This window comes from Heptranchias perlo, chromosome 9 (assembly GCF_035084215.1).
Source record: "Heptranchias perlo isolate sHepPer1 chromosome 9, sHepPer1.hap1, whole genome shotgun sequence".
Classification (NCBI taxonomy): Eukaryota; Metazoa; Chordata; class Chondrichthyes; order Hexanchiformes; family Hexanchidae; genus Heptranchias; species Heptranchias perlo.
The window spans coordinates 50,687,939-50,712,492 of NC_090333.1; the positions used below are offsets into that span (position 1 = coordinate 50,687,939).

The window sequence follows — 24,554 nt, forward strand, 5'->3', positions numbered from 1 at the left end:
ACGAAGTCCTAGCTGAGATCAGTTAATTTAGCCCAGACTAGAAATGGAACCTGCAACCCCCCTGGTTTGTATAGCTCAATTCATCACTGGGGAGTACATTTACGAACTAAGCCATCAGAAGAGCCCTCTTTTTGTATCTTTACCAGAGATGATGCATGCAATACAATGAGTGTCAAAAACAAACTCCCAACACCATTTACTGTTTCTTTTTAATTAAAAGATACTTATTTCCAGTTTTTAGGTACAAATGTAAAATTACATTGAGGGTAGTAGAATAACTAAGCAGGATGCTGTATAGTTTTAAGATAAAACAAGATTAATCTGATATTTATCTATATACATCTGTAAACAACATTAAATTATGGTTCACTAAGGCCCAATGTGACAAGAATCCATTTCTGGGTCCCAAAGACATGCAAAATGTATGAAGTACCAGATCAGCAAAATAGACACAATATCCAGATATCACTGTATCTCAATTTACTCTACTTTCATGAAGGCGATCTTGCTGGGGTAGAGTTCAACTTCCTCACCCAAGTGACCATCGTCTTCTGTGAGCCTGGATGGTGAAAGTTGGCAGGCCACATGAGCACAGGCAAGCTTGATCGTCCCGACATCCACACTCATGCAAGGGCCATTAGATAATGGATAGTGATCAGAAGCAGGAGCCTTGGTTGATTTCTGCCTTCCCAAATCCTAAGGGAGGGTAAGGCCAATTATGGCAATCTAACTATCATGACAAATAAGCCATCTCAGCACAGACAAGGAATCAAACCTAGGACCTTCTTAGTCATTACAACAGTATCACACCAGATAATACATTTACCCACTAAACCATCAGTGCAGCAGTGTGCAAAATTTGTGGAAAGGAAATACTTAAAATTCTGGGGACATCAGAAATGGACTTAATTATAGAGGACCAAAATGCTTTAAAAAAATATTTACAAGTATTTTCAATATGCTTATACAGACTTTTTAAAAATGAGCCAGGACTATGAATTTATTTCAATTTATTGTTTGCTACACACCTGGAAAAATATAAACGCATTCTTTAAAGGTTCAATGTCCTTCAAACTGCTTATATGGTTTAAAGTGTAACATTGAAACAATTAGCTCGGCAAAAATCCCATCTGTAACATTAGTTTTTTTGTTCTTTTTTCAATTTTCTCCCCATCTTTCCTGACGATGCCAACTCTTGCAGGTATAAAGTTCATGGGCATTGGCAGCCCTCTGGTACCTCAATCAAGTACATGCAGAAACCTAGACAGAGCAGCACCCAGCTGTTCAGCCTTGAAGAACATCATGGCTGAGCCAATCCTGTGCTCATTTGACAATGGGAACTCTGGCTGATTTTCCACTTCCTAGCCAATACATTGAAGCACCCAAATGGTGCACTGGCTAACTCAACATTTTGGCTTTTCAAATGGTTTATAAGGTTTTGGCGAAAGATAAATTCATTTGTGCTTATGAATTCAAGTGACATTGGTTTTATTGGATGCTCCCAGGAAAAGCATCATAAGCTGATGGCCATTTGAATTTCTAAACATAAATATAAAAGTAGTATTGCCTTTGAGAGGGGAGGGCAATGAGCAACGTAGATGATTCTGAATATGTTATTTAATTTTTGAAGACACCCCCACTGGGAACATTGGGCTTGATATTCTTTGGAAAAGAGCATTAGTGACAATAGATTCAGGAATTGGTTCATTGGATTGGAAAATTGCAAGTGTCACTCCATTATTTAAGAAGGGAGAGAGAAACCATGTAACTACAGTCCTGTCAGATTAACATCAACTGTGGGGAAGTTACTGGAATCTATTTGAAAGATCAAGTGAACTAGCACTTGGACATTTGATATTCAAGTGGGTGGATTTGTGAAGGGTGGATTTGTGACGGGTGGGGCATGTCTGACTCATCTTGTTGAATCTTTTGAGGAGGTCAGCAGCATGGTGGATTGGGAAGTGTCTATTGATGTTGTCGATTTGGACTTCCAGAAAGCATTTGGTAAGGTCCCGCACAAGAGATTAGCAGCAAAAATGAGAGCACGTGGAATTGGAATTGGAGGTAACCTTGTGACATGGATTGGTAATTGGTTGTACGGTAGGAAACAGGGAGCAGGAATAAAGTGTTCGTTCTCTGATTGGTGGGATGTGACAAGTAGTGGTCCTCAGGACTCTGTACTGGGGCCTGCTTTTCACCGTATATATTAATGACTTGGATGAAGGAATAGCGTTGTATATCCAAGTTTGTAGATGACACTAAGGAGGCACAGTAAGTTGTGTGGATTGGAGCAGGAAGTTACAAAGGGACAGAGACAGATTAAGTGAATGGGCAAAACTATGGCAGATGGGAATTCAATGTGGAGAAGTGTGAGGTCATCCATTTTGGATCTGAGCAATACAAATTGGAATATTTTCTTAATGAGACTAGGAGCTGTGGTGCAGCAAAGGGATTTAGGTGTCCATGTACACATTACTAAAAGCTAGTGCACAGGTACAAAAAGTAATCAAAAAGGCTAATGGAATGTTGGCCTTTATCTCAAGGGAGTTGGAATTCAAAACTGAGGAAGTTATGTTTCAGTTGTACAGAGTCTTGGCCAGATCCTATCTGGATGAATACATTCCATTTTATGCACCACACCTCAGGAAAGATATGTTTGCCTTAGAAAGGGTACAGTGCAGATTCACCAGAACGTTACCAGGGCTTAAAAGGTTAAATTATGACAGCAGTTTTGGTGTCCATACTTAAGAAAAGACATACTTGCTCTCGAGGCAGTACAAAGAAGGTTCACTCGATTAATCCCGGGGGTGAGGGGGTGGACATATGAGGAGAGGTTGAGTAGATTGGGACTCTACTCATTGGAGTTCAGAAGAACGAGAGGCGATCTTATTGAAATATATAAGATTGTGAAGGGGCTTGATCGGGTGGATGTGGTAAGGATGTTCCCAAGGATGGGTGAAACTAGAACTAGGGGGCATAATCTTAGAATAAGGGGCTGCTCTTTCAAAATTGAGATGAGGAGAAACTTCTTCACTCAGAGAGGGTAGTAGGTCTGTGGAATTTGCTGCCCCAGGAAGCTGTGGAAGCTACATCATTAAATAAATTTAAAACAGAAATAGACAGTTTCCTCGAAGTAAAGGGAATTAGGGGTTACGGGGAGCGGGCAGGAAATTGGACATGAATTTTGATTTGAGGTTAGGATCAGATCAGCCATGATCTTATTGAATGGCGGAGCAGGCTCGAGGGGCCGATTGGCCTACTCCTGCTCCTATTTCTTATGTTCTTATGTTAACGTTACCAGGGCTTAAAGGGTTAAATTATGACGGCAGGTTGCATAAGCTTGGCTTGTATTCTCTCGAGTTTAGAAGGTTGGGCGGGGTGATCTAATCGAGGTATTTAAAATGTTTAAGGGATTCAATAGGGTAGATACAGAGAAACTATTTCCTCTGATGGGGGAATCCAGAGCAAGGGAACATAATCTTAAAATTAGAGTTAGGTCATTTTGGAATGAAATCAGGAAGCACTTTTTCCACACAATGGGTAATGGGAATCTGGAGCTCACTCCCTCAAAGGGCAATGGATGCTGGGTCAACAGAAATTTTCAAGACTGAGATCAATAGATTTTTGTTAGGTAAGGGTATCAAGCAATATGGAACAAAGCCAGGTAAATGGATCTGTTTACAGAGATACAGATCAGCCATGAATGGCGGAACTGGCTCAAGGGGCTGAATGGTCTACTCCTGTTCCTATGACTTTTAGGTGATCTGATTAGAAGGGAATTTACACAATTCAGCCAGGCAAATTTCTGGTTCAAATACCAGGGGCAGAAGGTAAAAAGTGGATTATCTCTTCTGGTCAATGGTGGGCTGAGCGACTAAACCCACACGTGCGGGCCAGTTATGTGCTTCTGTGCTTACTGGCCTGTCGGGGCTAGGTACCATGGCTAAAAAAAAAACTGAACCATGACAGAAAAACAACTCTGCTTGCTCAGTTTTTATGCTATTGCAGGGACGGAACATATAGGCCTAGGATCCTAAGATAATATTACAGAGCCACTTTGAGAAACAGTTATGTAATATAAACATGCCACATAATACACAACCAAGGCAACTAGTGCAGGGAGAGTGGGAGGGGGAGGAAGAGGAAGACAACTGGGCAGCAAGGGAATGCATACCCCTATTTCAACTGTACTACCTCAACTCCAAGAATGTTGCCCTTACACAAGGACAAGCATCATTGATTTAATATGGCTAGTTTATATTACTTTTGTAAACAAAGGAATAGAACAAGCAAGGAGAAAACAGAAAAATGTTACAAATGTGATTTTCATTGAGCAAAATACTTGGCTATCAACCACACATGGAGCATTACAGTGACAACCTAGGTCCCCTGTTATGAAAAGAAAGGCTTTTTTTTTTGGAAGGGAAACAGAATATGGGGAACAAGTTAAAATGCAATTTCTTGGAATCCAGCTGCTGAGTGAAAATCACTGTCGTATTTAGAAGCTTGTTGTGTGCTCCCTCACAGCAAAATGACCATATTAAAAGGATCAATGTCTTTGTGAAAAGTGTTTGGCAAAGCTTTTCCTTAGGAAACAAGAGCTGCACTTTACAACGACCTCATGCTCAAGTGCCAGGCAAATCATTTCAAAGTGATTTACATCACAGCATCATAGGTTTGTAAACAAAAAAAATGCCAAATACTTCTACATGAAGATGTGCTCCTTTAATTTTACAATTGAACTATGTCATTCACAGAGTAAAATCTATTTTCTAAGATTTTAATTATTTAATAAAAAGAATTTACAGTTTAAAAATGCAGGAATGCAAATAATTATCACTTTAAATTTTTATCGACTGTAACCATAAAAATAAAAAAAATTTAAATTTATAATTTCATAAAACAATTATTTTAGGGCAATCTAGTTGGAGAGCATGTGAATTGTACACTAACCATGTATTTACTAGTTGGCTCCCCTCCCCTAAACTTCATGTAATTATCAGCAGCAACTTGAGTTTTTTTTATATTAAGTGTAAATCACATCTGACTGAAAGAGCAAAGACCACTAAAAAGTTAATCTATACAGGACGCACAGTTACCTTAAAAGAAATTATTTGCAGCATCGATTGCTCTTCAGGTCATGCTTGCCTACCACCAACTTCACCTCAGAGCTGTGAAGTCGATTGAAAACTCTGATATTTCAAAACGTTCCACTGTACCACAAATATTTAACACTAACATTCCGTAACAGAATCTCATTCCAGACTGGTCTCGTAACATTGCCATTTTACGACGGCAGCTTTAGGCATCATATTTCAATTACCGCTTTACTTAGAACAGTGGTACTCATAAAATCGCCCAGTGGCCATTTGTGCAATGACTTTGCCCTCACCTGTGACCCTAGGCAGACATTATGCTGTATGTACCTCGAGGGCTCTATTCACAGCCTGCCCATGTGTGGGATGTTAACCATGCTGGGAATTAGGTCTGCTTCTCTCGCACCATTCCCCCCCCCCGACCCCCCTTTACTTTTCTACAACAAAAGTTGGCTTGGGAATTCTATTAAGAGGCAGGGTTAAACAAGTGAAAGAGCCTTTTCAATTTTAATATTAAACTACTGGGCCAATGCTTTATTTCTCTTCCTGTGGGTAAGTACGTACCCTCTATTTAACAAGTTCCCACTTTGGCAAGATTGAAATTAGGAGCTCACTGCATGGAAATCAAATTTGCACGTATGCATCCCATCATCTCAATGTATTCCCGAGTGACCCGCAAGACACTAGTTGAGATTGTGGCCCTCAACATAAAGTTAGTAATACCACTGTTCTGCAAAGGTTTGTGGAGCTCATGCAATCAAACACAAAATAAACACAAAGTGCTTTGTGTTTACAAACTTCACTTTCTCCGTGGATTCAGGTATAATTAACTCTTAATCACTACCCATGTAGCTTTGATCAATCTTCATCCATAAGCTCTTCTGTAATGACACTGACAGGAACAGCACATCAGTTCAATTTTCCAGTCAGTTTTTTTTTAAAAAAGAAATTGTTTCCCAAAGTCTATTTTTGTTAAAAAGTTCAATAAATAGTAGAAAAATAATCCTTTATTTAAAAAATCTGAGATGCACTGTTAACACTTTTATAATTCCCATTGAGTTGTTTTGATGGATTTTGGAATTCCTTAAAAATCCAGGAAAAGTTTTCACCATGTCACTCAAAGACTGATGATTTAAAAAAAGTTTTCGTAATTCCTTGTGGTTGTAGCTTGCAGTGAATGGGGAGCTCATGTGGTTCAGCATTCTGCATCCACAGTGTGGACTGTAACTGCAGCTTGTAGGTGATGGCTGTGATGGAGGGAAGGATGGTGATGTAGGCGGTAATGGTGGAATTTGTGACTTAGCAAAGCAGCAGTCTGAGGTGGAGTGTCCAACTCCAAATCTTCTTCATGGTTCCCGACATCCACCCCGGCAGATAACGGGTCATTATTGCACGGTGGGTTTTCACTGTCCTCCTGAGGGCTCATGGTACTGTATCCTGCAGATGATGGCAAGTTTACAAAATTACTTCTTTTTAAACTCGTCAGTTATTGACATATATTTCCATTTACAGAGACTGCAATTATGTTGTTTCATTTCAAAACCAGTCATTTTAATGACCTAGCTTTTTTATTTACAAACTTTAAAATTTTTAGGGGTTTAAAAAAGGCAGCTCCATGCTCAGCTGCGATTTGTCACCAATCTCTTCCTCCCCTCTGCAAATGTCACAGCCAGAGGCAAATCACTCCAAGTAAAACGTTAGGGCTGACAACTGATAATCTGCACAACCACATAAAATTCTTCAGCAAGAGAACTGGTACAACATGTTGTCCACTTGCCTGTATAATGAATGTCGACAGGCTTTTTGACCATTGAAGGTGAGTCATCACAACTCTGGTGCACTTTCCAGCAGGGATCCCTGGAAGGTGAAGCCAACTGTAGTGCATTTTAACAGGAATAAGCTAATTGAACACAGATGAGGGAATGATCCCGGTCTGTGCCACATTGGAGAGCCTGAGGTAAGGTGAGCGGACCTGGTTGGAGCTCAGGGCAAAGCGGATAAAGAGTGAGGGGCTTCAGGGAGAGAGGTAAGAAAATCAAAAGTGGGGACAGCAGAAGAGAAGGAGCAGATTGGTTAGTAGCTGGTGAGTGTTTCTTTTTCTGGTGAGTGTATTTTTTTTTAGTTAGGCCACAGCTTGAGTACAGTTCTGGTCACCACATTATAGGAAAGATGTGATTGCACTAGAGAGGGTACAGAGGAGATTTACGAGGTTGTTGTCAGTTCTGGAGAATTTTAGCTATGACGAAAGATTGGATAGGCTGGGGTTGTTTTCCTTGGAACAGAGGAGGCTGAGGGGAGATTTAATTGAGGTGTACAAAATTATGAGGGGCGTAGATAGAGTGGACAGGAAGGACCTATTTCCCTTAGCAGAGAGGTCAATAACCAGGGGGCATAGATTTCAAGCAATTGGTAGAAGGATTGGAGGGGAGTTGAGGAAAATTTTTTTCACCCAGAGGGTGGTGGGGGTCTGGAACTCACTGCCTGAAAGGGTGGTAGAGGCAGAAACCCTTAACTCATTTAAAAAGTACCTGGATGTGCACCTGAAGTGCCATAACCTACATTGCTACGGACCAAGTGCTGGGAAAGTGGGATTAGGCTGGGTGGCTCATTTTTGGCCGGCGCAGGCACGATGGGCCGAATGGCCTCCTAAATTTTCTATGATTGGACACTGCATTCACCAACTGAGCTAGCTTTTTACCACTTCAACTCTATTTTAAGACAACAACTTGCATTTATATAGTTACTTTAATGTAGTAAAACATCCCAAGACTCAGGAGCTTTACAAAATTGTATCTAACTCAAGGCATCAATATCAAACCGCATTCTAGTTTTAGGACCCAGGGCAGAATAGGTTGTATTTGGGATGAGACTTGGTCCTCCCATCCCCCTACGTAAATATAATCCCGAATATTACCCCAGAGGGCTGTGGATGCTGAGTCGTTGAGTATGTTCAAGGCTGAGATAGATTGATTTTTGGACTCTTGGGGTATCAAGGGATATGGGGATTGGGTGGGAAAGTGGAGTTGAGGTCGAAGATCAACCAAGATCTGACTGATTGGTGGAGCAGGCTCGAGGTGCGGTATGGCCTACTCCAGCTCCTATTTCCCAGGTTCAAGGGAATTTCATGATGGTGATTGAGCCAGCCTCCGAGTTTTTATACTCCATATAAGTTCAAAATAATGTTTTCTAAGGTAGCATGTGTTGCACAATAATTAGGACAGATTGATCCCAAAATGGACATCTGTACAAACACAAGAGGAGGCTCTGCATTTTAAATGCAGAATGAGGGTTGTTATACCATAGATAGGTCTCTGTTTGAAACTGATACCGGTTTACAGCAGTGCACAGCTATCAGATCTGAGCTATACTGCTGGTTCCACACAAAACCCTGTTCATCAGAATCAAAATGATCGTTAAATTTTAATGTTCGCAGATTGATTAACATTAAAAGATTATAAATGAAGTTTTTACCGGTTTCCAGGTAAAACTTCACTTTGGATTGGTTGTAGATATACCGCAGCAGGTGTGAAGCTGAAGTAGAAAGAGAATATCTCCTGATTTAATTTGGGCAACTTCATGCTACAATAAACTGCATAGTTGGAGTCAATGTACAGCTTGCAAACTGTGCAATGTTGCTAGCCTAGAGTATTCTATCTATTGTATACATTATCAGATTGTTTTGCATTGCTGTTAGGCAGCATGTTGAGCATGAGTGAAACCACAGAACGGCAGGTTCGGTCCCTCATTTATTCATTTTCCTGAGTTATTGGTCTAAATCATGCTGCTCATGGGAGACACTGAGCACAGGCTGCGTGCCTGTCTGCAAGTTAAGGAGGGTCATCGTTAGGAAGCTTTTGTGGTTCTTCCAGTAACTAGCTGAAGAACAGGATTGGCAGAGGTTTGGAACCAAGGACACCTGTCCTTCTGAGCTGGCCTTCTGAGTTAACCATGAGACAAGCACGGACAGAAAAAGAGAAAGTGAGTCAGTTACAAACCAGCACCACATCTCCAACCTCTTTCCTCTCAAAGTCCTTGAACATGTTGTCGCCTCCCAAATCCGTGCCTATCTTTCCCACAACTCCCATGTTTGAACCTTCCTAATCAGGTTTCTACCCCTACCACAGCACTGAAGTAGCCCTTATCAAAGTCACAAATGACATCATTATGTTTAAACCTTTTCATGGCCACGCCCTACCCATCTCTGTAACCTCCCTCCAGCACCACAACCCTGGCCTCTTATTTATCCCCCATTTCCTTCACCCCACCACTGGTGCCTTCAGCTGTCTAGGCCCTATGCTTTGAAATTCCCTCTCTAAACACCTACGCCACTCCACCTCTCTTCCCCTCCTTTAAGACACTCCTTAAAACATACCTCTTTAATTAAGCTCCTGACTCCTTCTTTGGCTTGGAGTCAAATTTTGTCTGATTACGCTCCTGTGAAGTGCCTTGGGATGTTTTACTATGTTAAATACGCGATGTAAGTGCAAGTTGCTTTAGTTAATACACTTATTCTTAAACAAAAGTCAGTTCCCCTGATGACTCAGTATATATTGTGTTGTGGTGCACAGCCATGCAGACCAGCAGAACCACAATTGTACTCCAGTATGAATCAGTTCCTTCAGTAAAGGTGAAGAGATTATTGCGGTTGAAGAATTATAACTGTCAAATACAGAAAAACTAGCACCAGGACAACTGGGGCTCAAATGCACTAAAATCATTGTAATTTCCTAGTTAAATAAACTGTTTAAATGATGCATTTCCTACATGTATCACTAAAACAATTATTAAGTTTCTCTTCTCTTTAACTCAAACAACATCTTGAAGTATTTGTTCATTTTAAGCACAAGTTTCTTAAACACTCATAAAAGCCTAGCCTAAGAAAACTAAACACTGTCAAACTCATGCTGTTACAACAGATCCTATTCAAGGGGGCTCTGGACAGTGTTTCTGCATTATATAAACAAAAGTCCCCACAGAATATTTTTAGCAAAGTTAAACCAAAAAAATGGTGAGGTGTTAAAATAAAGAAACAGCAGTACAAGAGATGTTTATCTCTCATGAATTTTTCTGGAGATTCTTTAATGTATTTGAAGAGAATTCATTTCTAGTTTTGACTGGGGTTCAACATCAATCACAGCCCACACAGATAGGACCAGTTCCCTTCAGACAGAAACAGGATCATTTTTAACTTTTGAAATGTTAAATACTGTTGAGAAATGAATAGGCTTTTTTTTTCTGTCAAGTGAAATGTGAAACTATTGATCTTACCGTGATCGCTCTCTGTTCCTGATCTGCCCCAGTACCGGCGTCTGCGTTCTGGACTGTGTGCATGTCGTTCGATCACAGCCGCTATAAATCTTGTGTTACTGACTATTCAAAAGAAATAAAAATATTGAAGTATAGACAACAATTTTCTCTCCTCATAGTGTATTCAGTTACTTAGAGATGCACAATGAGAGAATCTAAGATTTTAAGTTCATACAGCGTTTGGGGGGTGGGGGAGAAAAGAGAGAGCTCAAACCAACTGTTATATTGGATTGCAGGAGGAGGTACCGGCCCCTGCATTCACTGACCCACTCACCAGTTCTAAGTTCAATTCCAGATATGATGGAGGCTCCCAGTCCTCCCCCAAGTACAGTTCCAGTCCCAGCTGCCGGAGCCCCTGTGGGCAAGGGACAGTAGCAAACAAAGTGTTAAAGGGTCTCAGTAACCAGGACTGTAGCAACACAGCGCCTTGGTTCTGATAAAAGAGTGAGTGGTAACAATCCTGCACATTCTCTAACTTACTTCGTTTTTCCTCTTTGCAGCTTTCAATTAGTTTTTTGCTACCATTTTTCCTCATGACATTTTTTTTTGAAGTTTTGTTTCTCCATTTATTTTCTTTCATTTTCTGTGTTTCATTCTATTTTTCTTAAATGTACAGACTGTGGCTTGTGCAGGTTCGAGATTGTGGCTAGTGCTTTGGCACTACTATTGCAAATTATGATTTTAATGTAGATAATAAAGTAGGATATGTCGTATTGTGTAGATACTGCATTTCAGCAATTAGTGGTTTATTGCTGAAGTTTTTATTAAAAGTGCCATTTATCTGGAGCTTTTGTTGGGGAACCTTGCGTTTCAAGAAATTAGGACACAAGTATTACGATTACCTCTCTGACTCACAAGAACAGCATGGCAAATAATTATTCAAATATAAGGATGCTGCCTCACAACAACTTATTAACTTTTTATGGTAGAAATCTGGCAAAACTGCAGAGATGGAAGGTATGGATGACCTGGCCCAAACCTATAATCTATGTAGCACAGCATTCAACCCAACTTGAGCATTATGTACACTCCAACATCATAAATCCTGGCTTCAATTCCAGTGCATTGCAAATCCCAATCAACAGAAGTCACTGCATATGCCTGATCTAAACAACAATTACTTCTAAGTTTTATTTCTCCCCTTCTCTCCTGAAAGCAATGACTCACAATGGGGTACACTTCCACAGTTGTCAGACACTTGTTAGTACCTCAAATAGCCATTCTTCATGTATAAATCTCAACAATCAAGCTATTAGATACTGTGGGGTATTACAGCCGAGTCTAATCCCATCCTCACATGACATTCACACGTACACTATCCAGCAGAAGTCACAGGATAGCAATCAGGGCTGATTTCCACCTCCACCCTACCCCGCCCCTCCTCTCTAACTAACCTGGAGACACACAGGTCAACTGTACCAACCCCACTAATGCTCCAGCTGAGGTCAGTTAAAGCATCACCGACTAGAATTGAACCTGGTCACTTCCATCCAGAGCATTCCATTTACCAGTTTGGCCATCCGGGAATGCTCCTTTTTAAATTTTAGTTAAATAGGTACACTTTGTTGATCTTCTGTAATACAGTAATTTTCCAGTATCTTTAAAGGTTTTTTTCCTCTCAATTTTCTCCTCTCCTGAGAGCCCCAACTCATGCAGAGTTACAGGTCCACAGGCACCGGATGCCTTCCAGAATCTTGCTCAAATAATTATTCTTTGGCACCTAAACAATGAATGCCTAAAGGCTATTCTATCATGGAAAAGCCCATCCTGCCCTCACCCAATGCCCACGTATACAGGTTTCAGTAGCAATCAAGGGTGGGATCCTGGTTGATTTCTCCCCACCCTTGCCCTGTCAAGGACCATATCACCACCTCGGTTGAAATTAGCTAACTCAGCACCAATCAGGAATGGAACCGTAGACCATCCTACTCTATATGGTTCAGTATCCTACTCTATATGGTTCAGTATCCTACTCTATATGGTTCAGTATCCTACTCTATATGGTTCAGTATCCTACTCTATATGGTTCAGTATCCTACTCTATATGGTTCAGTATCCTACTCTATATGGTTCAGTATCACACTGGGTAGTGTAATTATGAGAAGCACCAGGCAGTACATTCTCATGTTATGACTGAATATTTTCTGTTCACCTCCTGCACCATAGTAGGTAAAAGGAAGTTTGCTGCTGGTGCCCTTTCAAAAAAGGAATTCAGAATCACTATGATAAGGCATTTTCACTGGACAAATAAGAGCTTTTAAGAAATCAAAGTTTTTCTTTATACACCAACAGGTAACACTTACTGATGCCTCTATCCTCGTGGCTATCTTCATCCCTCTCGTCTCTGTCATTTTCCAGGTTGGACATTCGCACGGACATCTCTTTTTAAAAAAAATAATTATTGGTGCAACTTATTTTTATTTTTCTGTGTATATTTACACATCACTTTTTCCTACCAATTTATTTCCTTTTATTTACAAGGAGGTTAGGACTTCTTTCAGCTGGCAAATCTCTTTGCCACATTAAACCCATTCAGGGAGCTGTGCCAAATCCAAAGGGAATTCGAGACATCATAACACTGGAAATGTGAAATGGAAGAATCTATGGAGTATCAGTCACATTATGGGAATAACCAGGCAATCTTATTGCTGTCCCATATCTTACAGAGCTGTCTTTGCCATAGCCCTGACTTTGGCAGCAGTCAGGAAAGAAGTCTGGGGCCTTTTAGTCTACATGTCTCAGTAGTTTACCAAGTAGTGCAATAGCCACCGGGCATCAGCAGAACTCCAACATGCCTTAAAGATGATGGATGACTACTCAGTATCATAAGCCTGCCCCTTCCTTCCTGGTAGAAATCATTTCATCCATTATATCAATCAAACATTCCTAACTGAAGTTTATGCATGTCAAACCATGTATTCCAGATGTTGCTACTTTCTGCCGATTACCCTAAACGCTCTCTTTCTTTTCAACGTTTGAAAGGCAAGATACTGTTCTTACCTTGTGCTGCGAGAGGGGACATGTGCTGGTGACTTCTCCTATGGATCTGGTGTCGGTAAGCATACACTGCCAGGACAAGCACCATGATGCACCCCATGATCCCACCAGCCACAGGTCCAACCGGGGCACTTTTTATCATGTTCAATGCTATGACCTCATCGCCTATAATTAGAAATGCAAAAAACAAGTTACTTAGCTCAATGTTTGTACAAGGTTTACATTCACATAATAGTTCTGATATAACACACAAATGGAGCTTGAAGCCAGTGTTGACTCACTTGGTGATCATGTCTCTAAAAATGGAACATCTGGATAGCAGACATCATCTTTTGTCACATGACCACAAAGCAACACTGATGGCAGCCAGGGAGAAGCCAGTACTCCAGACCTTCAGCGCCCTTCACTCTAGAGCACAAAGGGATAGAGAAAGGCATGGTAGCCTACAATCTGAAGAATCACTCTCAGGCTTCAAAGCTCTTAAGCTTTCACCCTGGATGTAGCAGCATGGTGGTGCTGATCACTGCAGCACTGGCCTGCAGATGTCAGCTGAGGACAGGATGGGGCTCAGCTGTGCTGCCCCCATAGTTCAGAACTTGCTTGACATTCATTGTCTAGGCTCACTGAACAATGGTCACTTCTGTGTGGTACAGGAGTGTGGCTGGTGATTGTGGAACTATTTTCTATTAAGAGCTGGTGCTCTTGGGAGAGGAGAGCAAGGAAAGAAGTTAAACTGCCAATGCTAAATCATTTTAAAATACAAAGAACTGCTCATTTGTTGCGTGTTATATATTGCATCCATAATATACAAGGTACAGTGTACCTGGCATACACAGATAGCATGTGAACATTACAAACTAGCTTTCAGCCTGTCCTGGACATTAATCCTAGAAAGTGACAGTAACATTAGGGTGTGCTGTTGTGATTGCTGCTGAATCAATGTTTGGTGGATTTTGTCTGTGAGCTTTCTTGGTGGCTATTTAAGCTATATGGGCAATGTTGACAATGTGCAGGCCAGCTGTTGGAAGTGGACCACGAACAGGTATCAGGATTTTAGAATTTTTTTCCCGATTCAGCCAGAGCAAGTATGTGATTTTCTTGGACTGAGCTACTTCCTGTACAATGTCCACACTGACTGGGTGACAAAGTCTGCTTGTCACGTGAGTGGAATGGACTGATAGGTATGGTCAGGAAGAAGCTCGGTAGGTTACTCATTCAGGTGCACAAGAATCACAAGGTCCCAAAGAGGCGATGTGGTGGGGTGGGGTGGGGTCAACTGTATACAGGGCAATTTGTTTTGCATCTTTTGACAATTGAGTTTGATTTTTGTCCTGCCTGAAAGATATGAAGAACTCTGCTTTTCCACCATTCTACAGTACTGTGGCGTTCCATTCATGTGGATGGAAAGCAGTAGGATATGTGCACAGGTTCACCATTTATTGCAGATTGAAAATGTGTGCACTGCTTCGCAAATGGATTCCCCTTTGTCACTGGGCAGGGCTTCTTTGAGATCTCTTGCATGCAATTTTTGATGCATTTTCATTTTCAAGCAACTATAAATAAATATTTGCAAATTGCAGAATAACTAGTTTGGGTGTGGCTTTGTGGGATGGCACGACAGTTTCTAGTGCTGTGGAGCAGACACAGTGGGCCTGCTCACCCGGGAAATGTTGTAGGTATTGGACCGTGTTGTTTGATGGAACTGGAATTATGTTCAAAGGATTGAATGGCTCTCCTTTCAATGAGCAGTGAGAGCCTTTGGGCATCCTCATCATTTCAAGACTTGAAATTTCCATTCTGCACTGCACTCTGATATGGAAGTGATGGGCTTCATCTCTCCATAATTGTGAAGTGGCCCAGGCTAGGGGTCTGAACAGGAAAAAGGTAGCTTCAATCATCTGGCTTCAGGGCTGCGAGATAAAACTTAGAATGCTGAGAAATTAGCATTGGCACCAAACTATGTCTATGAGTAGGCTCTACTCACTGGGAATAAAAAGGTTTCAGCAAAAATTGAGTTGTAAATATGACAATACAAATGCTCAACTGGGGATGCAATCCACCTCAGAATGAAACAGCGTTTGGGCCACCCGCCAGATGACTACAACTTGGCCTAGAAAACAAATGAGAGCCAACAAACTGGTAAGTTGTAAGAAAATAAAGAAGTAAAAAATAACACCAAGAGTGTTAGGGAAAAGAAATAGCAATGGAGATGGCAACCATTTTAATTTTCTTAAGAAAAGGGAGAAAGGTTTTTAGGTATGTTTCATTCCCCACTTAAGTTTTAAACATTTTCATTACCTGTTTGAAAGCAAGAATATGGGCAAGTGAACATTTGAAGCATTTCTGTGTGCCAAAACCCAAAAGGGGTTGTTGCTGACGATAGATGTCAGTCGCCCACGCAGCGCAACACGATTCAACAGAGTAAACTTGTCTGTGATACCTGGATTTCAATGTATAGGAATGGGGCTTGGGGAAAGGTCCCATAATGAGAAAGTGGCAACGGGACAGCTGCTCCACTTGTAAATATAAAGTTAGATACTTTTAACTGACAGTTCGTATTTGTCAGGAATTAGACTAACACAAAAAGCTCCAAAAATCAACAATTTATTGTTTGCCCTTTTAAAATGTTAGCATTCAATATTATTTGCCTTCCAGAATGTATTCTTGTGGGGCTATAACTAATTGGACAACCTTCCTACAGATTTAATTGGATGCTTCTAAGATAGTAAAAGATTCACCATGTAATTATGTTCCATCTCATCCCCACCCCCACCTTCCCACCCATCATATCGTCCTTACCCAAGGCAGGCATGTCATCTATATAAGGACTCCTGGCTCCCACAATTCCTCCAAAGCATTCTTTCTGGGAAGCACAGTATGGCTCATCCAGATGTGTTTTTCCATCGCTATCCACCATACACCATTCACAATCTAAAACGCCAAAACAATCACTGAAATACAAAGGAAAGAGTCAGTCATTAGCCATCGTCAACCAACTACAGACATATTTATTTTCTCACACTTTTCTCTCCAAGCTACTGGCTCTTGCTAGGTAATGGCTCAGAAGGCACCAATTGCCCCCGGTACCTCACTCAAGTGACCACTCTTCAAGTGTGAACTTAGACAGTTGAGTGTTTCCAAGCAGTTTGATGGTGGAATATCATTGTTGAGCCCAATTCTGTCCGCACCCATCATCAACATACTTTCCAGGAAGGTTCACTGACTAGCAATCAAAAAAAAGGAACCCTTGCTGATTTTTCCCATTTCATAGCCCAGGGCACTGAGTTAACTCAATTGCTAAATCAAAAGCAAAATACTGCAGATGCTGGAAATGTGAAATAAAAACAGAAAATGCTGGAAATACTCAGCAAGTCAGGCAGCATCTTTTGTTTCTTAACTTGTCCCATTCTACCCTCCTTGCCTTGCACGATTATCCTTTTCGTCATTTAATCACTCCTGCCCTCCATCCTATCAGAGACCTTCCCTTTTGTTCTTTCCTCCCAACCCCCCTTCCCTCCCACCTTCCCCTGGCTCTGTACTTGCTTATAAACTGTTAAATCTTCAACTTCTTCCAGTTCTGACGAAAGGTCATCGACCTGCAATGTTAACTCTGTTTCTTTCTCCACAGATGCTACCTGACTTGATGAATATTTCCAGCATTTTCTGTTTTTAACTCATGTTATCCTTTCTGAGGTTAGTTAACTCCGCATAGATGGGCAGCAGTTACTTTACAGTGTTGCCACCAGCGGTTGTGCTTACTTTGGTAGGAACACCATAGGTTAATATACCATGAATTGCTACTGGTGCTAATTTTGTTCTTTCATAACAACAACAACTACTTGCATTTATATAGCATCTTTAACGTAGCAAAACGTCCCAAGGCGCTTCACAGGAGCATAAACAAACAAAATTTGACACCGAGCCACATAAGGTGATATTAGGACAGATGGTCAAAGAGGTAGGTTTTAATGAGTGTCGTAAAGGAGGAGAGAGAGGTAGAGAGGCGGAGAGGTTTAGGGAGGGAATTCCAGAGCTTAGGGCCTAGGCAGCTGAAGGCATGGCCGCCAATGGTGGAGCGATTAAAATCAGGGGTGTGCAAGAGGCAAGAATTGGAGGAGCGCAGAGATCTCGGAGGGTTGTAGGACTGGAGGAGGTTACAGAGATAGGGAGGGGCGAGGCCATGGAGGGATTTGAAAACAAGGATGAGAATTTTAAAATTGAGGTGTTCCCGGACCAGGAGCCAATGTAAGTCAGCGAGCACAGGGATGATGGGTGAACGGGACTTGGTGCGAGTTAGGATACAGGCAGCAGAGTTTTGGATGAGCTCAAGTTTATGGAGGGTGGAAGATGTGAGACCAGCCAGGAATAGTCAAGTCTAGAGGTAACAAAGGCATGGATGAGGGTTTCAACAGCAGATGAGCAATTGAGTAATTCATCCAAACCAATTCTCTTGAATACGTTCAGATTCTGTTAAAAACAAGACGACATTCAAATTATTAAAAGTCAGAAATTAATGAAAAAATAATCTCGATGCCTTACAACTCTTTTTTTTGAAAGGACTCCTGGATTTTAGTATTTCTGAGGGTCAAGGGTAAAACAACAAATCTGCTTGCTTGAAATTTATGTCACAAAATGAAAAAATGATTGTTCTCCACATCTCTAGGCCTCAGATTTATGTATTGTAAGATTTCAAGCATTACCCGCTCGATGTCCTTTGACTGCATCTGGTGTTAATACACTGTGGGAGGCTTTCCTGTAGACTGGGGTCAAAGGCAGCAAGGGTCAGTGGCTCCTGATGAACTTCACAACTAGGATTCCTGTTTAATTAAAAAATAGATCAACTGTTCACATTGCAAGCATTTACTACTTTTACAAATTATTTTCCCCCCTCTCATTTCTCCCCATCGCTCCTGAAGGTGTTGGTTTCTTGCTGCGGTATCATTGCTCAAGTCTCAGCAGCACTCTGATACATCGGCTAACCACCCATTCTTCACAAATCAGCCTGGACAATGAGTTTTGGCAAGCTATTCCATCATGGAGGACAACAGAACAGAATCAGTTCTTGTCCTTACCAAACATATGTGAACTGATGGTGATCAGGAGCGGAAATCCCCTTTGAATTTTTTTCCTCCCTAACACAGGGCTGCACTAACCGCATTCAGCTAACTCAGAACAGGCCAAGGATGAAACTGGGAATCTTCCTGATCTGTATATCTCTGTACTACACAGGGCAGTGAATTTACCGATAAGGTCGTTGGGCGAGCTCTGACATTTACTATTTAAAGACGCCTCATTATTCTTTCAAACAAGCTTAGTGCCAGGAACAGCATGTTCTGAAAACTCTCAGCCACCAAATTGACGACTGGGAAAAGCTAATGATGCAACAAATGCAATACGAGACTTTTTTTAAGCAGTTATAATTCAGTGAGAAAATGATGCTATCACCCAATCATTTTACCAAGACAATTCCACTTAAAAAAAATTGGAATGAATCTTGCCTGCTTTCAGCGTTGGTCAGGTTGCCAGTACATTCGTTCACCTCCAGGGGGCATTCACAGGGGCATTCACACTCATTCTGTTCCATTCTGAACAAAAACAAGCAGCTAGTTATTAATTGCAGAGAATCTGCTCATTACAAAAGAACAAAATTCTCAGGCTCTCAACAATTTATATTTTTGAACAGGCACTTTTATTTCTCGTGCCCAACTGAAAACATGCTTTCCCTTTAATTATAAGAACACTACTACCTCCCCCCCCCTCCCCCCCAACCACATACACAAAAAGCCTTCTGCACATCCTGCTCAAGCTCTCTCAAAATCACTTGTAGTATTTAATATCAGTGACTGGTTCAGTCGGAGAAGATAACTCACTTGCTGAATAGTGTTCCTATTAACATGGTGATACGCTAATGTGTTGTGACACTGCTGTCTCCTTATTGTGTTAAAGAGTCCTGAAACATTGCAACATCAATTATCCGTCATGGGAGTTTATGGAGTCCAATCAATGTACTATAATGTAGTCTTCAAGCACGGGATTTGTGCTGTAGCAAAGAATACTTCCCCTTTGGGGATTGTAAATTTAAACTACCTAATTTGGAACAGTGCATAACAGTCAGGAAAACCCGCTGGACCCAAAATTCCAGGGGCCAGGGAGGGTAGCAATGTAGCACAATTCCAGTGGGGAGGTCCCACAATTTGTGACGGAGCCTGGATCCAATTGGTTTCCATTTCATTTGCCATATGAAAAAAATCCTGATGGTGGGGTGGGGGGAGTTTTCGATTTTTGCCAGCAAGAGTGTCATGGTTGAAAACAACGGATAACATAATTTATGATCGTGTCACAGGATTTGATAAACACTAATATTAATTTATTAACTGAACAATTCTGTATAATATTGAAGCTTGTATCTATGACAGCACTGTAAAATCCAACAAGTAGATATCATAGCACATCATTGACCTGTGACAGTTCAGGCAAAGCCTGTCCACCATACTGCAGGCACAGAAAGCAAGCGCATCGCACGTTTCATTAACAATTCCAAGAAACGCATTGGTTCCAGGAATCCTGGTCAATCGGTACTTTGAACAATGGCTACCATGGACAAGGTTGGTCAGATCACCCTATCAAAAAAAAAAGTATATATTAATAACATGGAGAAAACACAAGCATAACATTTTCAGTTAAATTCTTGAGATGCTCAATGGATAAATGTGCCAATTGGCATGTTATTGCACGGTGCACACTAGAACCTAAACGCAATCTCAAGTCTCTGCTAAGTTGCCAGGGTAACAGTTGTGGGTGCTATATTTGGCCTCATCGCCCCTGGGCTTGAGAGAAAAAAGCAAAATGAGCAAAGGGTCCTGTTTCTGCTGGTGCAATTTAAAACAAATGGCTAGTGGTAGATTTTAGTCAATTTTTCAAGCTTTTACATAGAATTATATAGAATTATATAGAATTTACAACACAGAAACAGGCCATTCGGCCCAACTGCCTGTGTGGTGTTTATGCTCCACACGAGCCTCCTCCCACCCTACATCATCCAATCCTATTCTACTATCCTTCTATTCCTTTCTCCCTCATGTACTTATCTAGCTTCCCCTTAAAGACATCTATGCTATTCGCCTTGATTAATCCTTGTAGCGAGTTCCACATTCTAACCACTCTCTTGGATAAAGAAGTTTCTCCTGAATTTTGTTAGATTTATTAGTGACTATCTTAGATTTATGGCCCCTAGTTTTGGAGCTTAGCTCACTTGCATAGCTTCAGGTACAGATGTGGATGGTTGCATGGAGCACACTGGTGGTGGGAGCAGAACATTGCATGCAAGTGAAATTTAAGAGAAAGGGGTTAAAGGGCCAGAATGGGGGTGGGGTCAAAAATTCTGAAAGCTTTTGGAAAGGCTCAGAAGGCATCTCAACTCAATTGCCAAAGGGACTAAGAAGTGAAAGGCTAAAATGAAGGGAAAGGAAACTCACTGTTTCGGCACAAGTCTACAGGACAATGACACAGCAATCCAGCCTCCAAATCCTGTTTGTTGACTGAAGCAAATGTGGTGCTGAATGAGGTGCTTGTGAGGAAGGTGGCCCTCTTTGCCATCACAATGCACCATCACTATAGGTCAGCACTGAAGCATGCCTGCAAGGAGGTGAAGCCGAGTTTCAGGGCACAGCTGACGATTACTGTCACTGGACGTGCCAGTCCTATGCTGCTTGGTAGCTCTGGGCGTCCTTGCAGTAACTGGCACAGCTTTTCATCAGACTTGCTGATAACCTAGATCCTGAAGAGATATTCCCCATGGTCACTGCCAGGCAGGTTGGGTGCTTCACCCAAAAATCCGGTCAGTCAGATATTCACACAACTTAGTGGTGTCTATAGTCTGCTGTTGCAGCTTCCTTTGTGAAGAGGACCTCTGCACATAGTAACCATCTGCCAAAGTGAGGTATGTTAACCTCTCTCTGCAGATGCAGCTGTGGGGGTACCAGCCACTGGGCATAGATCATCTCTCATGCAGTCTGCCCTGTCTGGCACCCTTCATTGGTCCGTCTCTTCTTCCAAACACCTCAGATAGAGGGATTCTCATTACTGGCACCAGTGGATTTCCCAATGATGATGGGGACATATTTTCCCCTGGTAATCGGTACAAAGCTCATAAGAACTTAAGTTCCACAGGGGAAAAAAAACAAGATGATAAAAAGTTACAAAATGGATGAAATACTCTTGCCTGAAAATTACTGTCAGCCTTGGCTCAGATGTAGCACACTCGCCTCTGAGTCAGCAGGTTGTGGGTTCAGTGCAGTACTGAGGAAGCACTGCACTGTTGGAGATGCCGTCTTATGGATGAGACATTAAGGCGAGGCCTCGGATGCCGTCTCAGATGGACGTAAAAGATCCCATGGCACTATTTGAAGAGGAGCAGGGGCATTCTGTCCGGTGTCCTGGTCAATACTTATGCCTCAACCAACATCACTAAAACAGATTATCTGGTCATTATCACATTGCTGTTTGTGGGACCTTGCTGTGCATAAATTCGCTGCTGTGTTTCCTACATTACAACAGTGATTATACCTCAAAAAATACTTCATTGGCTGCAAAGCGCTTTGGGAGGTCCTGAGGTTGTGAAAGGCACTATATAATTGCAAGTTCTTTCTTCTTTCTTTCTGTCATGTCCTTGATTATCTGTATCTTTGTGCCTAACAGTTCTTGATGCCCACTTCACATGGGTGTTATTTATACCGGGTGTCCCGCCGCCAGAACTTCAGGAAGTGTCATGCAGGATGGCCCCACCCCCAAATTATTATTTAAATAAAGTGCCTGCTTGTTTGAGGCAGGTACTCTGGCACTGCGAGCCCTGCTCCTCAGAAAATATATCGCAATGCAATGTGGGCAGAGTTCCATGGAACGGAATTCCTACCAACATTCCATTCCCTGCTGCCTGATTTATGCCAGTAGAATGGGCAGCCAGTGACAACACAAATCAGGCTTCAGTGCCCACAAAACTAAGCTTCTGATCTCACTGGCATGACTGCAGAGAGAAAGCATGCACCTCATATAAGCAGACTTCCCCAGAGTTTACTTGCATGCTTCTCTGGTCACCCAAGCGCAGTGGCTTGGGAATGAGGACAGAACAATTATCCAGGGCACAGTTCCATGAAGTTTTATGGGGAAAAAAATGGGGATGAAAGTGGAAGAAGAGGAACTAAAATATCCCTTCAATAAAAAAAAGCCTTTGGATGCATTAGAACAGAAGAGTTTCAGGAAAAGAAAGTCATTAAGCCCACCTCAATTTGATAGATTTCAACTTCACCTACCCATATTTTTTTTTAAAAACCAGACCTCTCAATTCATATTCATGGATAGCAGTCAAATGATTAAAACAATCTACAGAACACAGCTGATGCATTTGGTTCTACTTACAGCATACATGAATACATGCTGTTTAAAAGCAGACTTACTACAATGCTGGTGTTAAACTTGTAAAATCGCTGCACTGTCCTGTCACTGAAACTGTTGCAAAGATTTTTTTTCACAAAGTTGGGATGGTTTAGAATATCATTCGCCACCAGAGGTTCCTGACAGAAAAAAAGAAAAACAATTAGTTTGGACTCTGCCATAACATTGTATGATGAGATGATTAGGTCTGGCATGAAACAAACGGTCATCATCATGTTTCTGGCACCAGGGAAGGTAGAGAAGTACTTCTCACATTCGCAGCCAAGTGCATCTTTACCCTACTCAATGTTTTTGCCATCCCCTCTAATTTTTCTCTCCTCTTCTTGTGGAGGCTTTAGGCTTTTGCTGAGGTGCAGGTCCATAGGTACTCTCTGGTATCTCTCTCAAGTGGCCATTCTTCATGAGTGAACCTAGACAGTGAATATCAGTAGGCTATTCAACCACAAGAGGCATCCCAACCAAGTCTGATCATGCCCTCATTTAATGACCATACTTGCACTTTCCAGCAGGAGTTGGAACCATAGCATTTTTTTTCCATCTCCCTAGCCAAAGAGTGATGAGACCAATTGTGTCCCTGTCAACATCCTGGTGGAGAATAGCTCAAGACAAACTAAGGAACGAAACTTGGACCTGGTTTGTATGGCTTGGTTCTACATTGATCAGTCCACATACCAGTGTGAAACTGAGCTCAGTGTTTTAACAATTTCCAGTGGATCTCAAAGCCTGATCTAAAACACATTCTGGATTATATGTAGAGATCTTATATGAACAGTTGTTAGGTACATAGCCAATAATAACTGGAAAATGTGCGGTAGAAATTTGCATGTCAATCATCTCTGTAACCCACCTATCCCACTAAGTCATGAATTAAAAGCAAGGGTACTTATACAAAATTTGTTCTACCAGCTTGACCACCCTGCTTAACAGGAAACAAATTGGGTTTTTTTTAGTTCAAATTTTGCATTTCAACCCTTCTAAGCCTCCCAGGACTTAACTTGATTTTTACATTGAAAATTGATGTAATATTAAATAATAAAAACAGCTTTAAATGCTGCTTCAATCTACACGATTGCTGTAACATCTTCTAATTTGTTTTTTTGTCAGTCAAATGTCCAATGTGCACTGAAACACATCACCATGGTGAGCATCGAAACAAAACTACTGATGTATCCATGTGGATACTCTATTTGTCTGATATGAAGTGTATACTCTCCCTGTTGGGGCAAACCCCACTTCTCTAAGATAAGGTTGGGGTTAATTGGTTCCAGTTATCCACAGGGATACTGCTGGAGCTTAATTGGTTAAAACCACACAGGTTCTCACCACTTGTCCTACTAGGACCACTGTAGCAGTTAGAGAAGTGTTGTCCAATAGAAATTACTGACTAACCACAGTTGTGGCTACGGTGACACTGTTTTAGCCATATGGACTAATTTTAGTGGCATACTCCTTACACACAATACAGGTAAATGTACTTCATGTGTATATTTACTTAACAAACATCTACCATTGTTCAGTAATCAAGGAAGAAAATCATGCACAACAATCAAAAAACACTCGCACACTCTGCTGTTCGTCTTACCGTTTTGCCAACGCACATAAAGGTTAAAGGACACATGCATATGGCATGCGAATATGAGTATTGAGATCACATGCTCAATGACTGTGTCTATTACTCATATTTTAATTTACTAATCAGAAATG

The 24,554-nt window shown here is 41.4% G+C and overlaps 1 protein-coding gene across 1 annotated transcript in view; it reads right to left on the reverse strand.

Annotated features, from left to right (window-relative positions):
- Nucleotides 1–201: 201 nt before the first annotated feature.
- cachd1 (cache domain containing 1) overlaps nucleotides 202–24,554 on the reverse strand; it is a 164,451-nt gene continuing 140,098 nt past the window's right edge. Inside the window, exons 19-27 of the mRNA XM_067990396.1 lie at nucleotides 22,853–22,969; nucleotides 19,860–20,020; nucleotides 18,899–18,985; nucleotides 18,101–18,217; nucleotides 16,200–16,351; nucleotides 13,404–13,565; nucleotides 12,707–12,784; nucleotides 10,365–10,466; nucleotides 202–6,533 (exon numbers count right to left, since the gene is read on the reverse strand). Of these exons, the coding sequence (XP_067846497.1) occupies nucleotides 6,292–6,533; nucleotides 10,365–10,466; nucleotides 12,707–12,784; nucleotides 13,404–13,565; nucleotides 16,200–16,351; nucleotides 18,101–18,217; nucleotides 18,899–18,985; nucleotides 19,860–20,020; nucleotides 22,853–22,969 (1,218 nt within the window). The 3' untranslated portion in view covers nucleotides 202–6,291. The remainder of the gene's footprint in view (nucleotides 6,534–10,364; nucleotides 10,467–12,706; nucleotides 12,785–13,403; nucleotides 13,566–16,199; nucleotides 16,352–18,100; nucleotides 18,218–18,898; nucleotides 18,986–19,859; nucleotides 20,021–22,852; nucleotides 22,970–24,554) is intronic.